This window comes from Narcine bancroftii, chromosome 2 (genome assembly GCF_036971445.1).
Source record: "Narcine bancroftii isolate sNarBan1 chromosome 2, sNarBan1.hap1, whole genome shotgun sequence".
Classification (NCBI taxonomy): Eukaryota; Metazoa; Chordata; class Chondrichthyes; order Torpediniformes; family Narcinidae; genus Narcine; species Narcine bancroftii.
In genome coordinates this window covers 292,940,666-292,959,025 of record NC_091470.1, presented here as the reverse complement: position 1 = coordinate 292,959,025, position 18,360 = coordinate 292,940,666, and the positions used below count along the sequence as shown (strand labels likewise).

Here is an 18,360-nt window from a genome sequence, read left to right as displayed (position 1 = left end):
GTAATACATTGAAAAAGTAACATACATGATATACTTTAGCTTTTGCCTGCCATTAGTATTGCTCGGTGCCCCTGACAATATGAGAGAAAGGGAAACAAAAGAGATTCCCTTCAGTCCCTGAGAGTCTGTGGATTTTCTTCCAACACTCCCACAGCCTCTGCAGCCACGCAGACTTGTGTATAATTTGACAACCCAAACTCCAGATCCAAACCTCCGACACAGGTGCTGAAGGTTTCCTGATCGAGGCCTTTTGGATCCCCTTCTTGACCTCAGCACCCACTCAAATCCTGGCCGATACCTGGTTCCCATGAGCCAGTGTACAGCAGCCTACAGCCCAAATGGGTTCCCCGACAGCAAGTCATAAACAGCCTGCAAGGATCCTTAGTTTCTTCATCTGCTGAGCTCCTCACTGCCTGTACGGCTGCTTCCCATGCTTGTCCTCCTCAATGGGGCCAGTTAACCCCATTTCAGGTGCCCTCATTGACCTACTACTCCCCAGAGTCTGCTTGAAATACTTCATGGCCATTGCTGGGCACAGGCACCGCCATCTTGGGGACAGACCTTGTGGTTGTAGGTCTCCTAGTCCAGTTATTTCATTTTACTCCATTTGCAAACTTTCTCGATGCCTTTCATCTCTAGGCTGGTCATTCACACCTGTAATGCACAAATAGCAATGCTGGAGAGATTCTCTCCCTATGTTTCTGGACACCTGTTAGTCTAATTCTCCTATAATTTCCTGTTGGTGTCTCAGGAGTGATGCCATAAGCCAAAGCACCACCAACCCCCCCCCCCACCCCCCCCCCCACCCCCCCCCCGCCCCATTGACACCCCTAGGTCTCAGGAAATTCCCATGGCTTCCCCTTTCACCTGGAGAAAGTGGGATGAGTCAAAGGAGAAATTATTGAGAGTGATGACAAGTTCTACCAGCCAGAGGTAGAAGGAGGTGGTGGAAGGAGACTGAATGGATCTATTGTCCAGAAAGAAATGAAGGGTTTTGAAGCCTTTGGAATGTGGGATAGAGGTGTATGGGCATTGGATGTCCATTATAAATAAGAGGTGATCGAGTTCAGGGAACTGAAAGTTGTTAAAGTGATGGAGGGCATGTGAAATGTCCTGGATGTAGGTGGGGAGGGTCAAAACAGATTCAAGTTGAGTGGAGACCAATTCGGTGGACCAGGAGCACCTGGACACGATGGGTATGCCAGAACAATTGCATTTGTGGATCTTGGGTAGGAGGTAGAAATGGGTGGTACAGGGTTTGGAAACAATACGACTGGAAGCCATTTCAGGGAGATGACCGGAAGTGATGAGTTCAAAGATGGTGCATGATACAGAGGTTTGATGAGTTTTGGTGAAGTCCTGTTGGAGTGGTAAGTAAGAAGAGGTGTCTGAGATTTGTTGTCTGGCTTAAGCCAAATAGAGGGCAGTGCATCAGACCACAACAGTGCCATCCTTGTCTACAGGTTTGATGGTGAGGTTCAGATTGGTGCAGCGGGACTGGAGGGCCAAGTATTCCAAGGGGGTGAGACTGGAATGAGTAATGAAATCAATACAGTTGACATCACAGTGGCAGTTGGAAATGAAAAGGTCCAAAGCAGGCAGAAGACAGGAACAAGGTATCCAGGAGGAGGAAGAAGGTTTAAAGCAGAAGGAATCTGTAGTGGAGGGGGTGGAGAATTGTGGTTGTGGAAGTAGGCATGGACACGGAGACAAAGGAAGAGTTCAGCACCATGGCGTGCGTGGAACTCGTTGAGGTGTAAGTGAAGGGGGACGAAGGTGAGGCTTCTACTCAGGACAGAGCATTCAGTCTCAGAGAGGGGATGGTCAGAGAAGGTGGTGAAGACCAGGTAGGGGTTGGGGAAGGTTCAATGAGTTGGAGGGTGTTAGGGAGGGGAGGAAGATGGAGAGTAGGAATAGTCTGCAAGAGGGAAGGGAGGGTTGGGAAAGTCAAAGGTGGAGGGAGCAAGCCCTGTGCATTCCTAGAGCCAGCATGGGAGTTTGCGATGGAAGCTTACTCCTGTAAGTTGCGGGGACAAAAGTGTTAATAAGTGTCCGAAGCTCAGTCATGTAGGGCACCAGGTTCAGGGTGAAAGTTCACGATGGAGGCTCAGTGCTGTAGGTTTTCATGGTGTGCATAAAGATGAATAAATCCCCAGGGCCATACCAAATATGTCTTAGGCCAGAAATGAAATTGCTAGGTCCTCACTGGGTATTTGTTTCATCATTAGCTGCAAGTGAGGAGCCATGATGTTCCATCTTTATTTCAGAAGGGATACAAGACCAAAGAGCCTAACATCAGTGGTGAAAAAACTACTGGAAAAAGGGCTGATTGGGGATTATTAGCATGACTTTGTCTGTGGAAAGTAATCTCATGAATTTCATTTTTTTTTTTGAAGATATGACAAAGAAGATTGATGGGGTGGTAGGCATTGTGTTCATGGATGTTAGCATGGCCTGCCTGGTAAACTAGACCATAGAGTTGGATCATTTGGGATCCAGACTGAGCTAGCTAAGTGACTATAAAAATGGCTTGGTGGAAAGAATCGGAGGGTAGTAGTGGAAAGTTATTTTTTTCAGATTTGAGGCCTGCAATGTGTCCACTGTTGTTTATCATCTACATCAGCCATTCTCAACCTTTTTTTGGCTAAACCCACCACCCACCCCCCCCCCCCCCCACTCCCCAGGACTCTGCTCAAAGTTTATGGGGCCCCTTCCTGCTGAAGCAGTCAAGTTTTGGTTTCTTCTGTACTTATCTCCTAACAATTACATTAAAAACTTGTTTCGCGAGTTAAAAGAAAGCAAGGCTTTTATTTAAATACGCTGTAGCCCCCGGTGAGGGATGGGGAAAATGTAGGGCTCAACATCTACATTAACAATTTGGATGACAATATGGTTGGCACAGATAAGTTTGCAGATGGCATCAAATTTAGTGGCATAATCGACAGTGAAGGAGGTTACCCAAAATTACATCAAGACCAAGATGAATGACTTCCAGCAGACTATTTTGTCATGTCTCAGCAGTTTCTTCAAAAGGTAGAGTCCCACAAAAAAAAATCCTCCACACTATCTAAAGGAAATTCAGGTCAAAGAATAGCATTTGTGCATTGAGGGATTTTAGATCTGTCCTTGTGGAGAATGACATGAGCTCTGATGATGTTAAGTGTATTGCACAAATGGGAATACTTTTTTTGCTTTTTGGCAAACCAACTGCGAGTTCAATAAGATTAAGAAGAGTTGCAAGTGAAAGTGAATCCACTGAAGTGGACAGATGCTGGCATGTTTGCCTGAAGGGTTAACTTGCAAACTTTATTGTAAAGCATACTGCATGACAGAAATACATTTCTACTCTGTCTCTGCAACAGGGTACAGGATACGAGATACCAGACAGAATGTGGTATTTGGAAATAACAGGTCTGGTTCTAGTAATCGAAAACATAGTTGGCAAGGCCTCAACTGAACAAAGGATGCAGATACTTTAGGCGTAAGACAACTAGATCAGGTGGAATCAGGTGCAGAAAAAGATGATAGTTAGATTGAGCCTGTTGGGGGAGATTGAGGATGGAGTTAGAAAAAGGTAGACAGTGGGTGAAGGGAGGGAAAAGAAGGAGGCAGATCGAGACAAATGTAAGAGGAATAATAATGACACAGAAACTGCAGCTACTGGAATCTGATAAATGAGTAAAGCAGAAATGGAAAGATTACACCAGAGTCAGTTGGAGGAAGAGAATAGGTGATCCAGTATGTGATTGATAGGCAGATGGAGCTACCTGGGGGTTTTAACATTTCAAGTTACTCTTCATTGTACAATTCAATCTGCACCAACATAGTTAATTAGTTTCAATTTAAATTTTGAAATAATGCAACAATGTTATAGGATTACATTTATGTGACATAATGGTGCAGCTAGAAGAGTGACCAAGGTTCAATAATGGCCTCCAGTGTTTGTGTGAAAAATGAATGTTCACCCTGTGATTAAATGTGTGTCCTCCCTTGATCCAGTTTTCCTCCCACTTTTCAATGCCTTACTGGCTGGTCGGTTAATTGATCATTGTAAATTACCCCTGCTGAACAAGTGTGTGGTAGAGCAAGGCAAGAGTTCACAGGAATGTGCAGATAATTCAATGGAAGTAATATAGAATTAGTGTAATGCATGTTTGATGGTTGACAAGGGACTGTTTCTATGTGTTATGATTCAATGGCATCAAATGTATATGCTCTCACAAAAGTCTTGATTTAGTAAAACACAGATTTCAAGATGTGGCTAATTTTTCCCACTTTAATATACTTGAAACTGTTTTCCATCAAGGATCTAGTTAAATCCAACAAAACAGCAAAAGGATTATTGCGAATTTTTAAAAGGGATTTCAGGCATGGAAAATTATAGCAAAAAAATCCCTTTAAAAGATGACACTGTAGAAGTGTGGCTACCAGCATACCGAGAAGAATAGTAGTCTTAATTTGGAAGACAGGTGTTACGAGCCCAAAGGACCCCAAAAGCCAACAGCAATAGATATTCACCACAACAATTGGTTACTTAAACCCAAGTTGCTTTTATTAACTTTAAACAAGAAAACAGAATCAAACTTTAACTTAACTTTATTTTAAATATACCTAACTTAACCCCTTCTAATTCTAAGCACACATGTATGTATAATGTGTGTGTATGTTTATAAAAGTTCTTTAATTCATAGTCCACCTCACTTCTCATTCTTCCAAGTTCACTGGTTGCAGGCAATTTGTATACTGTGCACAGAATTTAACATTTATAAAGTTCACCAGGCTTTGGTGCTAGAAAGGTAAATGGTTACTGCTCAGGAAAGTTCTTGTAGGTTTTGTAGAGAGAGATGTGTTGTTCCAGGATTTCCACAACTAAGGCACTACCATTAGTCACCTCAAGGTCTTGCTGATGAAACTTGCCCCATCAGGGTTCTCCAGATGAGAACCTCTTTCTTTTAGGTTATCACAAAGTTCCTTTGTTTCCCTTATTCCAAGCAAAACACCAGACAGCCAGTATGTTCAGCCATCCTTCACTCTGGAGCTTCAGTTTCAGTTCCAACAAGTTTCCTGCTTCAGTTTCAGCAAGCTTCTCTGTCTCACCCACACTGGCTTCTCTCTCTCTCTGAGAATGAGCTTGCTTGACTCCCTTTGTGCTCACACTGGCTGAGACAACTTGTTTCACTCCTCTCTCTCTGAGTATGAGCTTGCTTGACTCCCTTTGTGCTCACACTGGCTGAGACAACTTGTTTCACTCCTCTCTCTCTGAGTATGAGCTTGCTTGACTCCCTTTGTGCTCACACTGGCTGAGACAACTTGTTTCACTCCTCTCTCTCTGAGTATGAGCTTGCTTGACTCCCTTTGTGCTCACACTGGCTGAGACAACTTGTTTCACTCCTCTCTCTCTGAGTATGAGCTTGCTTGACTCCCTTTGTGCTCACACTGGCTGAGACAACTTGTTTCACTCCTCTCTCTCTGAGTATGAGCTTGCTTGACTCCCTTTGTGCTCACACTGGCTGAGACAACTTGTTTCACTCCTCTCTCTCTGAGTATGAGCTTGCTTGACTCCCTTTGTGCTCACACTGGCTGAGACAACTTGTTTCACTCCTCTCTCTCTGAGTATGAGCTTGCTTGACTCCCTTTGTGCTCACACTGGCTGAGACAACTTGTTTCACTCCTCTCTCTCTGAGTATGAGCTTGCTTGACTCCCTTTGTGCTCACACTGGCTGAGACAACTTGTTTCACTCCTCTCTCTCTGAGTATGAGCTTGCTTGACTCCCTTTGTGCTCACACTGGCTGAGACAACTTGTTTCACTCCTCTCTCTCTGAGTATGAGCTTGCTTGACTCCCTTTGTGCTCACACTGGCTGAGACAACTTGTTTCACTCCTCTCTCTCTGAGTATGAGCTTACTTGACTCCCTTTGTGCTCACACTGGCTGAGACAACTTGTTTCACTCCTCTCTCTCTGAGTATGAGCTTGCTTGACTCCCTTTGTGCTCACACTGGCTGAGACAACTTGTTTCACTCCTCTCTCTCTGAGTATGAGCTTGCTTGACTCCCTTTGTGCTCACACTGGCTGAGACAACTTGTTTCACTCCTCTCTCTCTGAGTATGAGCTTGCTTGACTCCCTTTGTGCTCACACTGGCTGAGACAACTTGTTTCACTCCTCTCTCTCTGAGTATGAGCTTACTTGACTCCCTTTGTGCTCACACTGGCTGAGACAACTTGTTTCACTCCTCTCTCTCTGAGTATGAGCTTGCTTGACTCCCTTTGTGCTCACACTGGCTGAGACAACTTGTTTCACTCCTCTCTCTCTGAGTATGAGCTTGCTTGACTCCCTTTGTGCTCACACTGGCTGAGACAACTTGTTTCACTCCTCTCTCTCTGAGAATGAGCTTGCTTGACTCCCTTTGTGCTCACACTGGCTGAGACAACTTGTTTCACTCCTCTCTCTCTGAGTATGAGCTTGCTTGACTCCCTTTGTGCTCACACTGGCTGAGACAACTTGTTTCACTCCTCTCTCTCTGAGTATGAGCTTACTTGACTCCCTTTGTGCTCACACTGGCTGAGACAACTTGTTTCACTCCTCTCTCTCTGAGTATGAGCTTGCTTGACTCTCTTTGTGCTCACACTGGCTGAGACAACTTGTTTCACTCCTCTCTCTCTGAGTATGAGCTTGCTTGACTCCCTTTGTGCTCACACTGGCTGAGACAACTTGTTTCACTCCTCTCTCTCTGAGTATGAGCTTGCTTGACTCCCTTTGTGCTCACACTGGCTGAGACAACTTGTTTCACTCCTCTCTCTCTGAGTATGAGCTTGCTTGACTCCCTTTGTGCTCACACTGGCTGAGACAACTTGTTTCACTCCTCTCTCTCTGAGTATGAGCTTGCTTGACTCCCTTTGTGCTCACACTGGCTGAGACAACTTGTTTCACTCCTCTCTCTCTGAGTATGAGCTTGCTTGACTCCCTTTGTGCTCACACTGGCTGAGACAACTTGTTTCACTCCTCTCTGAGTATGAGCTTGCTTGACTCCCTTTGTGCTCACACTGGCTGAGACAACTTGTTTCACTCCTCTCTCTCTGAGTATGAGCTTGCTTGACTCCCTTTGTGCTCACACTGGCTGAGACAACTTGTTTCACTCCTCTCTCTCTCTGAGTATGAGCTTGCTTGACTCCCTTTGTGCTTGCAAACCAACATTACCTTCTCCAGTAAACAATAGGAGTCAGCCTTCTGGTTCATCTGTTGTTTTTAGGTGAACAAGAACCCATCAGTGACTTCTCTGTAAGCACTCTTCATAACTCTGCAAAGAGGTATCAGGAGATAGCATGACTCTTCTTATTGCTTTAAAAACAATAATCCATTCATTCAATTCAAATAACACCCACTTGTGAAGTCTCCTTAGGCAATCTTCACCGTTTCTGTAAAGTAACTCTAGATATGAATTCTCCAGTATTTCAAATAAGATCTGTTTTAAAGTGTGTGTATGTAACCTATTCTAACTTTTCCCAATTTATCTCACAAAAATATTTCTATATATATTCTGGCACACAGGACCGTTCACCCTTCACAGCAATGGTTGCAACTATTTAGATTGGGCAAGATGTTCGCAGGGGTGGTCTAAAAACTTGGCATTAAATTTGATTATTGCAATCAAGTCTATTCCTCCAAGCCAAATTGGGAAATTTCAGAGAATTTTGGCCGTGAAGCTTCTGAATGAGTTTAACTCAATGTTTCAATTATTTTAGTGATAATACATAATGATGAGCTTCAACTTTTGCAACCGTGATGGTGATAAAATTGCACACTCAGTGGCTTTTACATATTTTTCTATTTTGGTATATACCGGTACATTATTAATTCATGGTCCTAGAAGCATCAGATATCTGAAACCCTCTTTGAGTACAGGACACCATATTAATTGCTTAACAATAAAACGGTTTAAAAGTACCTCTCTATAAAATGAGAAATACACCGAGCCGAGAGTAGTGAGCAGACATGAATTCAAATGAACCCCCAAGGACTCTTTTTATTTTTAAATATGCACACAGGAACTGGTAACTGCAGCTCAGATCCATTCACTCTTAGATGCCATGCAGCCACTTATCATGGGGTCAGAGGGCCACCTGCAATCATGAGGTACTATCACGCCCTTTTATGAGAGTTCACCTGACTCTAGGAAGGCCCAATGTGCCAATGCCAACTCTCTTAGCCTGATTTCCAAAACCCTGTACTCTCTCAACTCTGTGGTAGTTGTCCAAATTGAAATCATAGTGATCTGAAATAATCATATTGGGTTTTAATTTTCTTAAAAGAGAAAACCTTGAGAACAATTTCACAGAGTAAAGGTGAACTAGTTTCAAATTGTTAACTTATTTGATATTCGACAATACACAAAATTGTTTGAGGTCCATTTTCTAGGCAGCATTGTTATAAATAGCTCCAAGAAAAAAATACACAATACATGTTTAAAAACAATTTAAAATTCATTACAGGGTCTCAAGTCAGCACCCTTCTACCAATGTTTCTTTACAAAGAGTTAATGCCAGTAAATGCCAAACTTAACACAGGCATTAGTAATATAATTGAAGAATTTATCATCTCTGGCAAGGAGTTTCATTTCTAAATACAGAAAGCAAACTGATACAGTTACTGGCATCTGCCCATTGATAATGAGATCTACATAATATTCAGAATAATTAATATAGGAGCATTATACGCTCATCGTTCCACTTATCCCAGTGCACATCACAACACTTCCTTTGAAGCAGGGGTTCTTGCAGATGTCTGCTGAGGAGTAAACATGCACAATATGATGTCATTGCTGGGAAGGCCACTGTTTATTGTCTAGTCCTGATGGTCTTCAAGAAGGTATTTGTCTTCTTGAACTGCCACAGTTTGTGTTGTAAAGTAATGCTGTGCGGTAGCTTAAGAATTCCAAGACTTCATTGACAATGACAGGATGGCAGTGTATATCCAAATGATGCTCAGCAATGTGGAAAGGACCTTCCAACTAGTGACACAAGCTGCCCCTGTCCCTACAAGTACAAATGTCACACATCTGAATGGGGTTATTAAAGTCAGTTGGATGAAATGTAGATAGTAAACATTGCAGTCAGCATGCCAATGACAGAAGAAACAAAAACTTAAGGTCAATGTCTATTAAGTGTACTGTTCGTATTATTGGAAATGTGTTCACTGCAGAAAACATCTCACATCCACAACATGTGGCTGACATTATTTTGTTTTGTTCAATAGCAGCACTTCCGGGATATTTAATTATGAAAGATTTAACAAGGCTAATTTTGTAAATAAGAGGAGTTAGTCAGGCTGTTGAAAATGGTCATTGTCTGGCATTTTCAACACATCTCAGGGCTGTGTACTCAGCCTACTATTCATGCTGCTGACATAGGCAGTTCAAACAGAATCATCATTTGTGGATTGGCCACATTGGCAATAAAGATGAATCTGCTTACATAGAGAAGGTTGGGAGGCTCATCAAGTGATGCAACAACCTGAATCTCAATGTGGACAAGATAAAGGAGATGATTGTGGACTTCAGGAGGATGGAGGTTGACCATTCTCCACTACACATCAATAGCTCCACCATTGGGAATATTGAGAGCCAAAGTTCCTTGGTGTGCAATATAATGGTTGGCCTATCCTGGACCCACAACACCTCCTCATTAGTTATGAAGGCACAATAGCACTTGCACTTCCTAAAGGGGTTGAGGAAGGCAAGGCAACCAGCCCGCATCTTGACAACACTTTACAGGAGCACACCTGAGAGTGTCCAGTCTGGCTGTATCATTGCACAGTATGCAAGCTGCAAAGGAACAGACCTGTTAATGGTCAATACAGAGGATTATTAAAATGCTGAGAAGATCTCTGGGATCTTCCTTTTATTAACAACATTCACTGGAACCAATGATTAAAAAGGGCTCAAAGAATTATTGTGGATCTATCCATCAATCACACAGCATCTTTGACCTACTACCATTATAAAGGAGGTACAGGAGCATCAAGACTGCAGGCTGGAATTATTGTCTTCCCACAGGCTATGAGATTAATAATGGTATCCTTGGGTCCTTTATAAATGAAACAAGCAAATTATTTTGAAATATTTAGACATTTATTTTATATTGTATTTTTATCCAAACATGATTATTAAGAACTGTGTGATAAATGTGTGCTTGTGTGTGGACTGTGGTCTGGAGAAACACTGTTTCATCTGGTTGTACATGTTCAGTCAGATGATAATAAATGAACAAAAGCTAGTTGCCACTGATCAGCTTAAGCTACAAAAGTTGTGCTGGTGTACAAAGACAGACTTCCTTATAATCTCGGGTTTATAAATAGAACTGAACACTGTAAATAAACATGCCCACTACAGATGTGATAAAGGAAAGGTGATTATTGAAGCAGTTGAAGATGGTCAAATCCAGGGAACAGCCTTGAGAAATGTATGAACTAGTATTCTCCAGCTGAGAAGATTGGCCATCCATGACAAATTTATTTTACTCTGACTAGGATTATCTCATCAATTCTCCAAGTTTATTCAATTAAAAATTCTATTGGACTAAATACTCAATGAGTTATCGAGATAGGTCATAAAGAGAGAATAAAATTATATAAATCAAGTCATATTTATTTATTGAGCAACAGTGCACAAAGGCTGCATTTGATGGCTCTTGTGCACAGGATGTTATCTTCATACCATTGTCATTTTCAGAAGAGACTTTTAATGATCGTCACAAGACTCTCAATAAATCCAGCACAGTTAATGGTATAATAAATTTAGTGGTTAGCACCACATTATTGCAGCGCCAGCAAACCGTGTTCAAATCTGGCATTTTCTGTAAAGAGTTTGTACGTTCTCCAGATGTATGCATGGATTTCATCCAGGTGCTCCAGTTTCCTCCCATATTCCAAAGATTTTCTGAGTTAGTAGGTTAATTAGCCACATATAATGGGAAAGTGTTGGCTCGTGTGCCGGAAGGGCCTGTTACTGTGCTGTATCTTTAATGTTTTTAAAATCTCTCTACAGAGTACAAAAGATAGATGTTCCAAGTGGGAATTGGACAGTGGTCCTCAACTCTCCTACAATGGGAAAACCAACTTTACATCTACTCTACCCAAGCCTTTCAATATTCAATAGATTCTTCAGCCCGCACCCACCCCCGCCACCCTCTAAATTGCAGTCAGTATAGCCCCAGAGCACTCTTCACATGTTAACCCTCTCAATTGAAGGATCATTCTTAAAAAGCTCCTCTGGATCCTCTCCAACATTAGCACATCCTTCCTTAGATTATGGAGTCCAATACTGCCAATAATACTCCAATCATTGCCTGACCAATGCCTTATAAAGCCTCCACATTTTATATTCTACTATTCTCAAAATGAATGCTAACATTGCATTTCCCATCCTTGCTACTGACTCAGCCTGTGTTAGCCTTTAGGGAATTTTGCACTAAGACTTAAGTCCCTTTGCAACTCCACTTTCTGAATTCTCTCCCTATTAGGAGTGAAACATGAAAGTCTGCAGATGCTGGGATGGTTGTAAAAACACCAAAATTCTGGAGGAACTCAGCAGGACTTACAGATTCCATAGGAAGTAAAGATATGTTGCCGATGTTTTGGGCCTGTGCTCTTCCTCGAGGTATAAATAAAAAGCAGGCAGCTATCTGTATTAAAAAGCTGAGAGAAAGGGAAAGGAGGGAGGGGGACAGATAGCAGTACAGACCAAGAGACAATAGGTGATAATTGAAGGAGATGGGGTTGTTTTGAGCTCTATTAAAGGAGACAGACAGAAAAGGGAGAGAGTGAGAGAATCATAGATAAAGATTGTGGGGGGGTCAATGCTAATGCCATCTGGAGGATACTCAGATTGAATATAAGTTGTTGTTCCCCCAGTGTGTGAGTGGTCTTAGTCTGGCAGTGCTTGAGATTATGGACAGGCATGTCAGCAAGGGAATGGGGTGGGGAATTCAAATGGGTGGCCACTGGGAGATCCAGCTATAGCAGTGGACAAAGCGGAGGTGGTCAACGAAGCAATGTCCAGTCTGTGTCCAGTATCTCCAACGTTGATACTACAACGGTGGCGCTGGATACAGTAGATGAGCCCTGCAGATTCACAAGTGAGGTGTTGCTTCTCTTGGAAAGACTATGGGCCTCAAATGATGGCAAGGTAGGAGGTGTGGGTGCAAGTGGAGTATCTCCTGCAGTCACAAGGGTAGGTGACGATGGGGCAATGGTGGGAAGGGAGGAGTAGACGAGGGTGTCATGGAAAGAGCTGTCCTTGTAGAAGATTGAGATGGGAGGAGAAGGAGTGTGATGGGATCACACAGTAGGTGATGGAAATGGCACAGGGAGATGTTAGAGGTGGAGGCTGCTGTGGTAGTAGTTATCCTTTCACAGAGCCAAAATAACCCTCCCTCCAAATACAGAAGAAACCAAATAAACTTGACAGCTTCACAGGGAAGAGGACCCATAAACTTTAGCATGACATATACCCATTAAAAAAAAATTGGGAATGCTCTAGAAGACATGTGTTTAAGGTGAGGGGGAGGAAGTTTTAAGGTTAATGCGTGGGGCAAATATTTTTACACAGAGAATGGTAGGGGCCTGCAATGGCCTGCTACAAGTAATTGTAGAAGCAGATACATTAGTATTTAAGAGACTTCAAGATAGAGAATATGAAAGGGACAGAGGGTTAACTATCAGGTGACAATAGCTGATTTTCAGTTTGGTTTAGACATTGTGCTTGGCACAGGTACATGGGCAAAAGGGCCTATTCATGAAACCAAAAGTTTATATTTGGTATTTGGTTCTGCGTATAAATGTTCTGCAAACACCAGTGATAATCAACAAAATTTTAACAATAATCATTGCCATTTACAAGTAAGGCATAACTCATGCTGGGTTACCAAACCAAAATTCAAATATGCCCAATTATTCACTGTCTGCAGGCTATTCGTATTGTTATGTCTCATACCAAGCAACAGTAGAAGACGCAATTCAAAAGGGTTAAATTTTAATTCTGTATTAATGACTATTATCAATATAATATCAACACAATTAACCCACTATAAGTATCTATACCAAATATACATATATCATATATTTATAAACAGTGTGCATGTGGAAAAACCCAGACCATAACAGTCTGTGCTAATATTCAAAAAGGAAAAATCCCCAAAAAGCCCAAGGTCAGTCAGTCCAAAAATACAGTCCACAGAATTCAATCTCAAAGTTCAATGTCCAAGTTCAGTTCTTTAAAGGCTAACAAAGGACGTTGAATTGAACCTTGGAGAGAGAGAAATGACTGATGTTGTGTTGCAGTAAACTTATGAATCCTTTTGCAGGCTTCCTCTGATGGTTCTCAAAGTGTGGTTTTTAATAACCTCACTTATGGGGCATGTGTATGTCACACAGCTCTCCAAAATCTCGATGACAAGAAAGATTCACAGTGACCTTTTTAGTCACATCAATTCCCCTGTGAAGGGAATCAGCCAGAACCATTCTTAAATACAGAGCATGTGGTGCCTTTGTGTATCCTTCTTGGCTGCTCCCAGCTGGATTCTCCCCCGTTCTAGAAAGTTCCAAGTCATTAATACATTTTTCTCTCTCGCTCTCTCTTCTCTCAATGTCTCCTCCCTCTCTCTCTTTCTGCACAGCTCAATCTTGGTGAATCAGCACTGAGCTGCACCACAATGTTACATGGTTTTTAGCAGAAATCCATCCTTTATATTGACAGTCCAGAGTCCAAAAGGTCAGTCCATGGTCCAGTGAATACTGTTTCTGGGTATTGACATGAACAGATTCAAGAAACCTTTGACAGTTGATCCTCCTTGAAGGTCAGTACTTGCTTGTCATTCCTAATACACTCCACCCATCACCAACTTGCGAGACCTCCCAACACATTTGTCGCTTATTATCCTTGTGTCCAGTGATAGGCACTTCTCTCTCAACCTATCACAAAAATCTCCATGTCTGTTAAGTCTACTCCCAACAACAATTATATCATTCACTTAAATGCTAAGCTTAAAATAGACCTCTGTCAAAACGAACTAGGGAGGCAAGTTTCACAACCTCCACTAATCATTCCCAGCAGACATCCCTTGACCTCAAATTTCCAGCCATTTATTAGGCAGGACACATGTACCCTAAAGCCCCTGCTGATCCCTAATATTTAGCTAGCCATCCACCTACCTTCCATGCAAAACACCGACTTTCATTGCCAGACATTTGCCAATATCCTTCCCCTGTTCCACAACAGCAAAAGTTATGAAGGAAGGCCTTGAGCACTAAAACTATTCTGCTTGTGCACCCGAGTTCCCCAAGAAAGATGTGCAATTTTGCCTGCTGGTTGTGAGCAAGCCGACCGATGTGCCTTCAGGGATACGCTTTAACCAATTTCTGGACAATACTCCTGTAGAGAACATGTGAACTGATCTACTTTCCACACTCAAGAGACATAGAATGTTGTAGCTGGCACAGACCCTTTAGCCCTTGGAATACAGCTCCATTCTAACTAGAGCGTGCGACTAATGCAATGGCAATACAGAATGAAAAAAAGACAATGAACTTTTAAATTGAAGATACCCCCAGCTATTGGAAACGATGCTCTCACACTTCATGCCCGAAACGTCTGGAGTTTAACTTGTATCCAGACACTCAGGCTTGGACGCTGGAGCTGAAAGTCCACAGCCCTGCCAGCAGAAGCTGTCCCTGCCACTATGCAGGTCCCTCAGGTATAAACTTTCCTGGTGTTTTCAGACTATCTCCCCGAGAGCATATGTTCGTAACACTGAACCAGAAATGCACTGGGGCTTGCACAGAGCCGAAGAGACGACTTAGAATGAAGTTTGCAAAGGGATCCGGAACAAAAAACTGCTCGTTTCCTCTCGTTGCTCTGTTGGCGGTCGCGGGATTCATGCCCTCCCCCCTCCATACCTGTGCTTCCTCCCAGCCAAGCACTTCACCAGAAGCACGACGGCAGCTCCGAGGAGAAGAACGAACACCAGAGCCATTCCTTGAACCGCACGCTACACACACACGCACGCAGCAGAACCCCAACCAGCGAAAGTCCTCTCACCCCCGACTCTTTAAAGGTGACCGCCTCCCAGCGTGTACGCATGCTCCCTGCACCACGCCTCCCTCCACGGGGAAGCTGGTATGAGGAAGGAATGGTGAGAAAATCACCACATTCAAAAGATTGATCAGGATATGGACCAAATGCAAGCAAATAGGACTAGTCTGGAATCAATGCCAATTTAGTGGGACCAAGGGTGTGTTCTCTGCTGGATCATGGTTTCATGAGGTGAGAGAACCTCCTTCTACTGATGCCAACAAAACAGTTGCTCCAGAATTTGTTTTGTTGGAAACGAGACAGACTCCGAGATATCCTGAGGCTGGCAATGACTGAAGAACATTGTAAACGAATGTGGCGACTCGAAGGACTGAAATGGAAGTGTGGGGCAACTTAACTGGCTGGAACATTGGGGTTAGGAGTCCCAAGGGACTGGCACAGACTAGGGAATCACTATGAGCCAGCGAAGAAGAGAAGGAAAATCATGGGAGGGTAATTGGAACAGGGAAACCCCAAGGCAGTGATTTCTTCGAATGAAGAATCCTGAGGGACTAGTGCAGGGGAGAGGGAAATCCTGACTCGCTAGTAGATAGAGGAGCGTGAGAAAACATGAGTTGTTATATAGAGAATTTAGGTTAAAATGTGATGATTAATCATAAAAAGGGAAGCCAGAACGGACAGGGAGCTTACTAGCAGCCAAGGACAAAAGGTTCAGCTGGATATGTTTTTTTTAAAAAACATATCTTTTCATGGTCATAGTGAGAGAAATGCAGGAGACAAAAGATTGATAAGAAGGGTGAGAAACAGAATTTAGTGTATGTAGAGTTCGCAGCGTACGTAACGAACGTGATAATTAAAAATGCAGTTATACTTAGAATGCTTTTGCAATACTAACCAATTAAAACAGTATTAATAAGAAGGGGAAAGGCAAACAATAAGGGTATAAAAATCAATGCACTGTATGTATCGGGGCTTAACTGGTGAGAAACCAGTTGAGTCCAACTCTGCAGACTTGTAAATAAAGCTTGTCGTGTCATCAGTTTTAAAGAGACTCATGTGTGAGAAGTTTTATTTCTGACAAATGGGGGCTCGTCCGGGATCTACACTCCGGCCGTGAGGGGAGGCGAGAAGAGGGACATCGGAGGCGGTGCACCCCGCTGAGTCCCTTGCTCGTTGCTTCGGGCGGCTTGAGCGAGTGGTATCCGGACAAGGTGACACGACAAGACGGAGAGGAGAAGGGTGACGGTTCAATCCCCGGGAAGACACCGGTAAGTGACGACTTACGATTGTGGTGTGGGGATTGGGTAACAGGTGTAACGGGATACACCTGTTTGGATAAAAAACCTAACGTAATAGATCAGGTATAGAGCTTTTGTCGTGGCGTGAGGACCCTGTCGTGGGACTCTAGGATAGACCCCAGGGAAACCTCGGCGGTAACCGAAGGAGGGACAGCACCTCCGACGAAGTGCCGAGAAGAGAGGGGTCAACCCCAGGGAAACCTCAGCGGTAACCGAAGGAGGGACAGTACCTCCGACAAGGCGTCTGAGAAGAAGGGAGTAGGGTCCAGAACGAGAGGGTCCTCAGCAACGATAAACAGATCTAGGTGGGAGAATGGGAGGATCAAAATCTAAGGGCTCATCTGAAAATTCAGGATAATTCCTGGGAGTTCCCCTTGACAGCCCTTTGGGGAGAATGTTTGAAAATTGGGATAGTAAAAGATATCGAGACAAAAACAAGAAAAAGATGGTCCAATATTGTCTCCTTTGGTCGAAACAACCTATTAAAGGTTCCTCGGTCTGGTGGCCGAAATTTGGATCTGATGAGGATTGGGTTAGACAAGCATTAAACATATATGTAAATTCGAGACCAAAGGTGAATCAAGAAGAGTCAGCATATGCATTTTGTTGGGTTCCCTGGCCAGGATCCTTAACAAAATGTTTTAAATTGAGGGTAGCGGGAGAAAAGAAATGGGAACCTCCGGACAACCTTCCCCCTCCTTATATTCCCCCGGTGCCTACTGCGCCCGAGGAAAGCTTATTACCGGAGGGGAAAGGTGATGAATCTGATTGCCCCGAAAGGGGCCGGGAAAAAAAGGATGAATTAAGGGAGTCGGACCCTAAACTTCCACCGGTAAACCGACCCTGGACAAGATCCCAGACTGGTCCAGGACCATCAAAATTTTCAATAAGCCTAAATCCCCTGAGGGAAGTTCCTATGGGAGGACCGGGAGGGGGAACGGGATATGTGAATGTTCCCCTAACTAGTACAGAGGTGCGGGGATTTAAGAAAGAAATGAAAAAGTTATTAGAAGATCCTATAGGACTGGCTGAACAGCTTGACCAATTCCTGGGACCAAACACATATACTTGGGAAGAGATGCAGGCAATAATGGGAACATTATTCTCACCCCAGGAGAGGCAGATGATTCGACGGGCTGCCCTCCTCATGTGGGAATATGAACAACCTGGGGACCCCAGACCCCATGAACAAAAATATCCCTTAAATGAACCCAGGTGGGACAAACGAACACCCGAGGGATTGGCAAGTATGAGACAATATAGAGAGTGGACAATTAAAGGGATACGAGAGGCTGTGCCAAAGGGTCACAATTTCACCAAGGCATTTGGGAACCACCAGGGGGAAGACGAGTCCCCTACTGATTTTTATTGTCTCTCACGAGCCGGCAAATACCCAGTAGGAGAAAGTCCCTGCAAAGCTGTATGGATTCGCATTTCGCATGGTATTTTCACTTGGTTTCCTAAACCCCTGACTTGGTTCTTATCCACTGTTTTTAAAACTAATTGCCTACCCCTGTCTAATAGCAGTATTCAGTTTTGGAATTGTACCACTTCCACCATCACAGGACCATACCAATCAAACCCCGTTCTTAAAAGAGTTTGGGAAAGGGGGTATGGAGTATCCCCAAATGGATTATTCTGGGTATGTGGTAATAAAGCTTATACTCGTCTTCCCTCACAGTGGAGTGGAACTTGTTTCCTAGGAATAATCCGCCCAGAATTTTTCCTCCTACCCCACGATCACGGTCATAAATTAGGCGTGAAGGTTTTTGATACATTACACCGTCAGCCCCGCTCTAGCACGGTACATTTGGGACAATGGGGAGATGATTGGCCTCCAGAACGCATAATTCAATATTATGGTCCCGCTACATGGGCTCAAGATGGATCCTGGGGTTATCGTACTCCTATTTATATGTTAAATCGCATAATTCGCTTACAAGCAGTCCTTGAAATTGTTACAAATCAAACAGCTCTA

General features: G+C 43.3%; 1 protein-coding gene across 3 annotated transcripts in view; it reads right to left on the bottom strand.

Annotated features, from left to right (window-relative positions):
* LOC138755424 (cytochrome P450 7B1-like) overlaps positions 1 to 15,106 on the bottom strand; it is a 199,215-nt gene extending 184,109 nt beyond the window's left edge. For 2 of the 3 annotated variants that reach the window (XM_069921383.1, XM_069921385.1), the window contains exon 1: positions 14,949 to 15,106. In XM_069921383.1, the coding sequence (XP_069777484.1) occupies positions 14,949 to 15,025 (77 nt within the window). In that variant the 5' untranslated portion in view covers positions 15,026 to 15,106. Of the gene's footprint in view, positions 1 to 7,196; positions 7,297 to 14,948 lie in introns of all 3 variants that reach the window. The other variant, XM_069921387.1, reaches the window with a different exon arrangement.
* Between the last annotated feature and the right edge of the window lie 3,254 nt (positions 15,107 to 18,360).